Source organism: Stegodyphus dumicola, chromosome 10, assembly GCF_044657685.1.
Source record: "Stegodyphus dumicola isolate Sdum_Otavi_A_Nest chromosome 10, ASM4465768v1".
Taxonomy (NCBI): Eukaryota; Metazoa; Arthropoda; class Arachnida; order Araneae; family Eresidae; genus Stegodyphus; species Stegodyphus dumicola.
This window is the reverse complement of record NC_140777.1, coordinates 44,010,721-44,020,041: the sequence shown is the minus strand read 5'-3', so window position 1 is coordinate 44,020,041 and position 9,321 is coordinate 44,010,721. Positions and strand designations below refer to the sequence as shown.

The following is a 9,321-nucleotide window of genomic DNA, read 5'->3' as shown; positions in this document are numbered from 1 at the left end:
GACATGAATGCTTATCAACAAGCCGTGCTGAAAAATGTGAAACTTATTTTGACCAGGCTTTGTTTACAGTTAATTGGCCTGAGATAGCAAATGACTTCATTCGTGAAAATGAATGTAATATAAATTTTAGTAAACTAATTGTTACTGATGACTTTTTTGATGTTATTAATGTAAATGATGTACTGAATATTATTCAAAATTTATATGTATGTGAAGAAACTAATTTGTTTAAAGATTTACTGAATAGTTCTTTTTGAAAAAATAAAATAAAATATTAGTTTTTATTCACTTTTTTGTATTGCTTTCTTTTTTGTTTCAAAATATTGTTTTGTTTTTTTTAAAAAAAATTATATACTTTTTGAGTGACTCGGCATGAATTTTAATTTTCTAACTAAGAAAATACTAAATAGTTAATATTTTTAAAAAAGATGTTATTAGGATTAGGTGAAGCGGGGTATAAAAAAGTATAAATAAATGTTCACTTTGATTTATCATTTTATTTGGGTAGTGCTTGCCCGAGGATGAACATAACTTTTTCTGTTGATAAAAATTCCTGTTGTAATGTCAGAAATTCTGAATCTGACATATCGAGATCCAGCGCAGCCGGCAAGCTTCGGTGGTATAAATGCTTTACAACGTGTTTCTGGAGTAAAAAGCAAAGAAATCAAAAGATGGTTGCAGGCGAAAGATTCTTATACGCTTCACAGACCTCTGCGGCACAGATTCCAACGCAACCGAGTCATTGTAGGGGGCATCGACGAACAATTTCAGTCTGATTTAGTGGATATGCAATCGCTGGTATCTTTTAATAGTGGTTATAAATATTTACTGACGTGCATAGATATTTTTTCCAAATACGCTTGGGCTGTCCCTCTCAAAGATAAAACAGCTGTGTCCATTAAATCTGCTTTCAAAAAGATATTTTCGGAACGTACACCCGAGTCTTTACAGACAGATGCAGGAAAAGAGTTTACCAATAAGCAAGTTCAAAATTTTTTGAAAAAGAAAAATATCCACTTTTTTACGACACACAATAATACAAAAGCTTCTGTCGTGGAACGGTTTAATAGGACCCTTAAAACTAAAATGTGGAAATACTTTACCGAAATGAATACACGAAGGTACATCGATGTTATAGATAAATTGATATCCAGTTATAACAACACATGGCATCGAAGTATTAAGACAGAACCTGCATCGGTTACGCTACAAAATCAAGAAAAAATTTGGAAAACTTTGTACGGTCAGCAATCAGCACAAAAACCTGTTCCTTCAGATTTAAAGATTGGAGACACGGTACGCATCAGCCGCGAAAAAATGCTTTTCGAGAAAGGATACGAACAAAATTGGACAAGAGAAATTTTTACAATTCATAAAATAATTCGTCGAAATCCTATCGTCTATAAATTAAGAGATTTAGCGGGAGAAGATATACAAGGAACCTTCTATAAACAAGAATTACAAAAAGTAGCGGACTGTGGGTACTATCCTGTCGAAAAGGTACTGAAGACAAGAAAGCATTGGGGAAAATCAGAATACTTTGTTAAATTTCAGGGTTACCCTGAAAAATTTAATACTTGGGTTTCAAATTTGAAAATGATATAAAAACATGCGTACTGTATTTTACTTTTCATATGAGCGAAAATGTCCTTCTACGTAACACTCATAAGCGATAGCTCTAGGAGATTTTTTCCAGACAATAAAATTTCTCGATTTATTACCCAACTACCGTCTCCTATTGATCTTAGTAATGGGGACTGGGAACTAGCTCTCCTAAATATTATTTACCCTCATTCATGGTATAATGTCGGAAAAGATAATAATTTATTTGGGTTTGCTGTTCACAATGGAGAACTGGAAGGACGGCATATTCCTCCTGGTTATTATGAAACGATACCGGACATATTAAAAGCTATGACTTTAGTTTCTCATAAAAACAAAATTGAATTTTCTTATCATAACATTACGAAAAGAGTAATGATAAAGACGGATGAACAATCAAAAGTGGTTCTTCACGGAGGACTAGCTGAGCTCTTAGGATTTGAACCGGGTGTTTACGAAGGAAGTGTCCAAAGTCCTTTCGTAGCGAATCCGAATGGTTTTTTCCCCGTTATGTATGTATACTGTGATTTAGTTGAACCACAAATCGTAGGTGACGTACAAGCCCCCCTTCTGAAAATTGTAACAGTGGAAGGGAAAGACGGAGAGATTATTGACAAACATTACTCTCGACCTTTTTATTTACCAGTGATTCGTCAACATTTTCAAACGATTGAAATCGAAATAAGGTCTCATTCGGGGAGTCTGGTGCCGTTTGAAAGAGGTAAAGTTTTCATAGTGCTCCACTTTCGTTTGAGACAAATTCTATAAAAAGCTTTACCAAAAGAAAAAATTATTCATTCATAGTGTAAACGCTCTAAAAGCTGTATCGAAAATGCTCATTCCATATGCTTGTTGCACCAAACACTTTGAGGATTATTATGTGGGACAAACTGGAAAAGGTCTGCCGTATTATCAGGGAATGGTTTTACAGAAAGGATACGGAATAGGTGGATTTTTTGCGAAACTTTTCCGTAGTGCCATGCCATTTTTAATTAAGGGAGCAAAAACTGTTGGAAAAGAAGCTCTACGTGCAGGAACGCAAATTGCAAACGATGTGATATCAGGAGAAAATTTTAAATCAGCCTTTAAAACCAGATCTAAAGAAAGTGGAAAAAAATTAGCAAGGAAAGCAGTTCAAAAAGCAGATGAGATGATTGGTCACGGAAAGTTTAAAAGGAAACGCAAATCTCCCAAACGCTTCATTTCGTCTAAAGCCAGGAAAGTGCAAAGACGTGACATTTTCAATTCATAATGGCTTTCCTCTTAAAAGATTCTCCAGAATGCGCCAAATCTGAACTCGATTTATTTACATTACCTCCAACCCAAACAGTTATAGAAAGAGGACAATGGATAGAATTTCATCCCCTTGCGAATGTGTCGGATGGAAGTCCTGTCGAATTCAATGTCGCGGGTAGTGGCGATGACTATTTGGATTTATCTCAAACTCAGTTATACGTCAAAGTTAAAATTTTGAAAAGCAATGGCGGCTCTCTCGGAAAAGATGATAAAGTGGGACCCGTGAATTTGTTTCTGCACTCCCTCTTTTCTCAAGTTGATATAAGCTTAAATGAAAGACTTATTTCCTCCAGCAATAACACGTACCCTTACAGAGCCATCATAGAAAAATTACTTAATCATGGTTTTGATACGAAAACTTCTCAATTATCATCAGAATTATATTTTAAAGATACAGCAGGCCGTATGAATGTTTTTGATACTGCGGATAAGCAACCTAATGAGGGATTCAATAAAAGAGCAGAAGAATTTAAACTTAGTGCTACAGTGGATATGATTGGACGGCTACATCTAGATATGTTTCATCAAGAAAGACTTTTGTTGAACATGGTCGATATGAAAATTAAACTTATCCGCAGCAAACCGGAATTTTGTTTACTGGGGGAGGGGAATTTTAAAGTGTCATTGGAACATGCCTCATTATTTGTACGCAAAGTTCGAGTCAGTCCAGATGTAATTTTAGGTCATGCAAAAAGTTTAGAAAAAGCGACAGCGAAATATCCTATCAACCGAGTGCTTTGCAAAGTGTATTCCATTCCATCAGGAAATATGAGTTTTGTTCAAGATAGTATTTTTACGGGCCAGATGCCTAAACGCTTAATTGTTGCTTGTGTCGATAATGATGCTTTCAACGGAAACTATAAAAAATCTCCCTTCGAATTTAAGCACAATCATATCAATTTTATTGGCATTTACGTAGATGGGCAACCTATGCCTCACAATCCTCTTCAACCTGATTTCATGAATAAAACCTTTATTCGTGCTTATCAGAATTTATTTGCCAATGCAGAAAACCGAGGATTGTATCTTTCGAGATCAGAGTATCCAGAAGGATACTGCTTATTTCTTTTCGATCTATCACCTGACTTGTGTGATGGTACTCACTTGAATTTAGTCCGTCATAGTAATTTGAGACTGGAGGTAAAATTCGGTTTCCCTCTGCCAATAACAACATCGTTAATAGTCTATGCAGAATTTGAAAACTTAATAGAAATCAATAAATCTAGAAATATTATCTACGATTTTGGTAACTAATGAATTCTTCAGAAATTCATAGAATACTCTCTCATGACAAATGGACAGCAAAGTACTACACTGGAGTTTTCCCTTCAGATAAAATCCCAGATGTTCATCGTTTCCCAGCAGCTATTGTAGTCAACACTGATAAACACAACGAGAAAGGGACGCACTGGCTGGCTTTCTTCATTGAAAATAATCAGACTTTAGAATTTTTCGATTCTTATGGACTTCCTCCTATGACTTATGGTGATGACATAGCAAAATTTACTAGCAAGTTTAACTGTGTGACATGGAATGAAGTTTCTCTTCAGAGTGTAACATCAAATGTTTGTGGACAATATTGTACTTATTATTTGTTAAAATGATGTCAAGGATTATGTTTGGAATCAATTGTATCTAATCTTTCTGTAAGAAATAGCGATTTTCATGTATTTCATTTTGTGAAGAAAAGGTATGGTGTAAAAATGATTTTTAAGAAATAAAATATTAATTTGCTTGGAATTTTAGTTTTGTCTTTCTTATTAATAAAAATCCTTTAAAAAAATCTGGATCATTTTTTTTCAACCTGAAATTAAAAAATATTTTTCACACATAAAAACACACCAAATTTAACTAATATCTTTCTTTTTATTTAATATTTTATCCAAGAAGTTGAATACAATTTTCTTTTCTTTTTTACACATTTAGGTTTAGCATACATTGTAAACAGATACTTGTTTTTTACAAACTCCCTGGGAAAATCTACAACATCTAAGAATTTTTTAAACTCTTCATAACCTACAGGCTTGGTCTGTTGATTTCTTAACAAATAATTCACCAAGTCTTGAACATTAGAATTATTAATTTTAACTTGGTTCATGATTAATTCTTTAGATGGAGTCCATGTAATAATATCATTGTGAAGTTTTAAAAAGTCTATAATTCTTTTGGCAATGTTCTTAAATTTCACTGGAGCGGAATTCACAATTTCTTCTTCCATGGTAAACTTTTTCTCTTCTTCTTTGCTAAGCTGAACACTTTCTTGTGTTTCTGATTTTAATTGGGGAAATGTTACATATTTTTGAAGTATTTGAAGGTATTGCTTGGCTTTTTCATCTTCGGATAACTTCTCGTTTAAAATGGTGCTCATTTGCTGATCTAAATCTGATAAATGGTTTTCAGCAAATTCTAATTCTCGATCCGAGGGTACAAGGATAAATTTACGAGCGAACTCCATTAATTAATGTGCTCAGTACAGAAACTGCGGCAGGAATGAGCAACGAAAGAAATCCATCACCTTTTTGTACCAATAGTCTCCGTTTTTTAAATAAGGGTATCTTTTTATCACCTAATGTACGCAAAGTCCGTTTATATACGGCCAGTTTACGTTTCTGTCTTTTAGACAAAGGAACGTTACCCTGTAATACATTTAAAGCACATTCACATACACTTTTAATAACACTATTGGGACATTTTCTTAGAAGAGTTTTTTTTACTTTACTTTTGCCTAGGAGTTTAAGATGTTCCAGGCTCGACATCTGGACCTCAAATGATTGGTTATTTAACAATTCCTTCTCTTTTATAAAGGTCGCGTAAGCAACCGCTTTTTGTGCAGATCTTATATTTTAGGACATTTTTTAAATAATCTAATTTTCAAAAAAAAAAAAAAAAAAATTCGGTGTGGCAAATTTTATTCTTTTACAATGTAAAAGAGAGTTTTAAATTTTAAAAAACCTACAAATTAAATCACTGAAGGAGAAAACTTGTTGAGTGCAACAGCAACTAACGGAGTTCATAAACAAAATGCTTATCTGAAGGGAAAATGCCGGTACGTAACCTTAACATTTCTTGGGTTTCTGGTCTTAAATCTATTAGTAAATAACTGTAAGGGTTTGAAGTTGCATCCTGGAAGACTTCCTGAAAAGCCTTTGTTTTCCCGGGGAACATCTGCCTTGCCAAATGTACGACTTGACATTTATCTCTAGGATTTTTGAACAGTATCATGTAATGACAATTCAAATGAATGGTTCGCATCTCTTTACCCTGCTGAAATAAATTTTGAACGATAAATATTATAGAAAGATTTCGGTGATGGCTTCCTTTCGTAAAAAGTTTACTTAAACGAGTATCGCTCGCTAACTCAGACATTAAATCATCAATGATAATTAGTGCATTTTGCAGGGAATTGAGGTTCGATGGCAGTCCTTCTTCAAACTGCACATTTTTCATTTTACTAAAAATAGGTTGATATGCTCCATAGCAATAAATTATATGCTGAGGCATAGGAGAAAGCAGACTTTCTTCGATGACTCGTTTCACAAAATATGTCTTACCGGATCCTGTCGGACCGCTGATGAGAGATGTGGAAGGGTGTTTCAACACAGGCCACTCCATTTTGTGGGGTACTGATCTTCAGAAATGTGTGAAGCTTTATATACTCCTCTCGTTTAAGAAAAGGCTAAGAAAAAAAAAAGTCAACCACACAATTTTAAAATTTTACTGCAAAATATAATTTTTTTAACATTAATCCAACAATAACCCTGCAATGAAATAAAATAAATGAGATGCATACCACTTAAAATCCATAGGGAACAGTAGTTAGATCTTCTTTTAGGACCCTTTTGTTGTAAACAATTTTGTACAGTTTTGTTTCTGCCTTAGTTAAAACTTTCCTCTTTTTGGCATCTCTCGTGATTTTATGTTCATCGTACATGGCGATTGTTGTTTTTCGATCCATCGAGCACACTAAATTCTTAATCTCCAAAAAATTTAAAATCTGTTGATTTTTGAAGTTGAGGGAGAAACCTCGAACTTTACAGCAAGTCATTCCTCGGGCTGTTACATAAGCGTAATTTTTAGGGCCTCCTGAATGGGGGAAAAAATATGCTACAGAAACTACAAGAAAGAATAAAAGATCAACCTAATAAAAAATAAAAATAAAAATGAAGCTCACCAGAGACAAATGTAGTAATAGTATCTCCATTGAGTTCATCTGTAAAATCCCCCAAAAAATTACCAAGAGGCGGATCGTTGGTAAAATCGCTTGCGTATATAATTGAATCCGTGTCATGATACAACACAGCACGGCCCAACTTCTCCATTTCACTGTAAAGCTTTAACCGTGCCCATGCAGTAGTAAAAGCTGCCAAGAACACATTTGTGGATGTGTCCTGTGGAACAAAATAATGTTTATAGTCCCATTGCACAGCAGCTACTTCAGGAGTCGGAAAATATAAGTCTTTGATCTGGAGGAAAAGTTAGCAGGTTGCAAGATTAATCGTTTAAAAATATACATCTTAATTTACATTAGAAAATAAAATTACAAAACTTAAATTTTTTGTTGGATCTGCTAATAATTTATTGAAATCAGGTAATGTATGAACATAAGTCAAACGTATCTTGTTCAGGTTCATTCCCCATCTTTAAAGAAAAAAAATATATAAGAAAAGAATGAGCATTTTTTTTAAGAAATAATAAATGATATAAAGATGTGAAACAACTCTTTCTATTAAAAACATTATAATAATTATTTACCGCCCCCAGAAGCTGTTCAAAGCCAATTTGGCTACTTGCCGTCTTCCAGGATTCTTCTTAATATTAAATTCATCAAGCTGCACACCCTCTCGCTCAAAATAGGCTTCAATGTAGCGTTTTCGTTCGGTCGAGCTTACACAATCGGCTGGCCAGCCGCTGCTTTCTTGTTTTATTTTTAAAAACAAGTTGATATAAGATTGAAATAGAGTATCCGTAAATTGAGAAAAATGGTACACTTCATAAATCTGAAAAAAAAAAGATAGTGGGAATATGAATATAATAATATACAATAAAAATACATGCTGTGACATTTATAACACATTCAATAATACTAATAATTACCCAAAATACTTACCTTTGTTATACAGTAACCTTTTTTCACTGCTAATTTGACTTCTTCAGTCACCCATGTGCCAATGATGGCTCTCTCATCATCTGAGTGCTGGCAAATGCCTTGATACATTAATTCAGCACAAGTCTTACAGAGGGGAAACATCAGTTTATTTTGTGCTCTGTACGGCAATACGGGGAGGTATAAACCTCGAGGAGGCAGTATTCGGCACTTTATAATACCGAAATAGTTTTCCAAGGCATCAAAATTTTCAGTAATAATATTAGGGTGTCCGACGGGGTACAAACAGTATTTATTGACCTAGGATTGTAGGAAAAATTGAAAAAATATGAATAATCGGAAAAGCGATTTTCTTTTTAAATAAGACATGCGCGTTTAATAAGATTATTTTATGCCAAAACACAGAAAAAAAAGTATTTACCCATGGATACAGTGAAGTGAAATCCACATACTTTGCATCACCCTCATAATACAGCTGAATGGCATTTGTCCGCCCGCCGAAGAAAGCATCTTTAGGATTCAATCGATCCTGAAGCTCGTGACTTAGAAGAAAATATTTTACTTTTTCATCTGTTTTCTTTTTCATCTCAAACTCATGCTCCCACATTTCAATTACATTATACCCTCGAGCACGTAGGTGGTAAGTCTTGTCTACCGTTTGTTGTCGCAATGTCGACATGGGTAATTTTGTTATGGGGTGGAGTGCATCTCCGTCAAAACAGGTGGAGCAACCGTGAAAGAAACATCCCTGCGATAGTTAAAAATTTTTTCGTATAATACCAATAAATAAATAAATTAAATAATATATTTATAAATAAATAAATATTGAACTCTTACGTAGTATTGATAAACAGTATTTGTTTCTTTGCAATATCCGTCTACAGATATACCATCCAATCGTCTTTCTCCTTTTCCGTTCAAAGCGTGTTCGATTTCAATGCTCTCTTTTTGGGCAATAAAATCAAGCCAACGAATACAGTCAGGACTATGATTCGTGCGATTGTATAACCTCCTACAGGTATCATTGCGATGGTATTAGGTATTATGTGTCGGGATCTGTAAACCGCCATACACGCTGATGCAATGGTTATGTAACTGAAAATAAAACGGACAAGAAAAGTGTAAATCATATATACATAAAGTATACATGCACGTATACAATACGTTGTTACAAAATGACAAAACCATGTAAAAGAAAAGGTTTGTAAAATACCAAAAGGGGTCTACTCCTGTAATTTCTAAATTCAACGCGACATCTACAAAGGATATCAACATCTGATCTGAAAACGAAAAGAGTAAATAAATAAATAAAACATGGT

The 9,321-nt window shown here is 34.0% G+C and overlaps 2 protein-coding genes across 2 annotated transcripts; one reads left to right on the top strand and one right to left on the bottom strand.

Moving 5' to 3' along the window:
* Window positions 1-2,853: 2,853 nt before the first annotated feature.
* LOC118195154 (uncharacterized protein F54H12.2-like) lies at window positions 2,854-4,152 on the top strand. The gene has a single exon (XM_035366411.2). It carries the CDS (start codon window positions 2,854-2,856, stop codon window positions 4,150-4,152), a length of 1,299 nt encoding a protein of 432 aa, XP_035222302.2.
* Window positions 4,153-6,655: 2,503 nt separating this feature from the next.
* Window positions 6,656-8,993, bottom strand: LOC118195155 (uncharacterized). Its single transcript, XM_085826056.1, has 7 exons — window positions 8,840-8,993; window positions 8,424-8,750; window positions 8,006-8,302; window positions 7,651-7,895; window positions 7,440-7,536; window positions 7,070-7,361; window positions 6,656-6,981 (listed from the first exon to the last, which is right to left on the bottom strand). Exons 2-7 carry the CDS (start codon window positions 8,679-8,681, stop codon window positions 6,692-6,694), a joined length of 1,479 nt encoding a protein of 492 aa, XP_085682182.1. The 5' UTR covers window positions 8,682-8,750; window positions 8,840-8,993; the 3' UTR covers window positions 6,656-6,691.
* Between the last annotated feature and the right edge of the window lie 328 nt (window positions 8,994-9,321).

Bases quoted from the DNA above. Each gene is read 5' to 3' on its own strand.
- LOC118195154 (XM_035366411.2), top strand. From the start codon at position 2,854: ATGGCTTTCCTCTTAAAAGATTCTCCAGAATGCGCCAAATCTGAACTC.
- LOC118195155 (XM_085826056.1), bottom strand. From the start codon at position 8,681: ATGTCGACATTGCGACAACAAACGGTAGACAAGACTTACCACCTACGT. The intron at 8,303-8,423 runs GTAAATACTTTT...CTACAATCCTAG, and splicing joins TCACTTCACTGTATCCATGG to GTCAATAAATACTGTTTGTA. The intron at 6,982-7,069 runs GTGAGCTTCATT...TCCCCCATTCAG, and splicing joins TATTACTACATTTGTCTCTG to GAGGCCCTAAAAATTACGCT.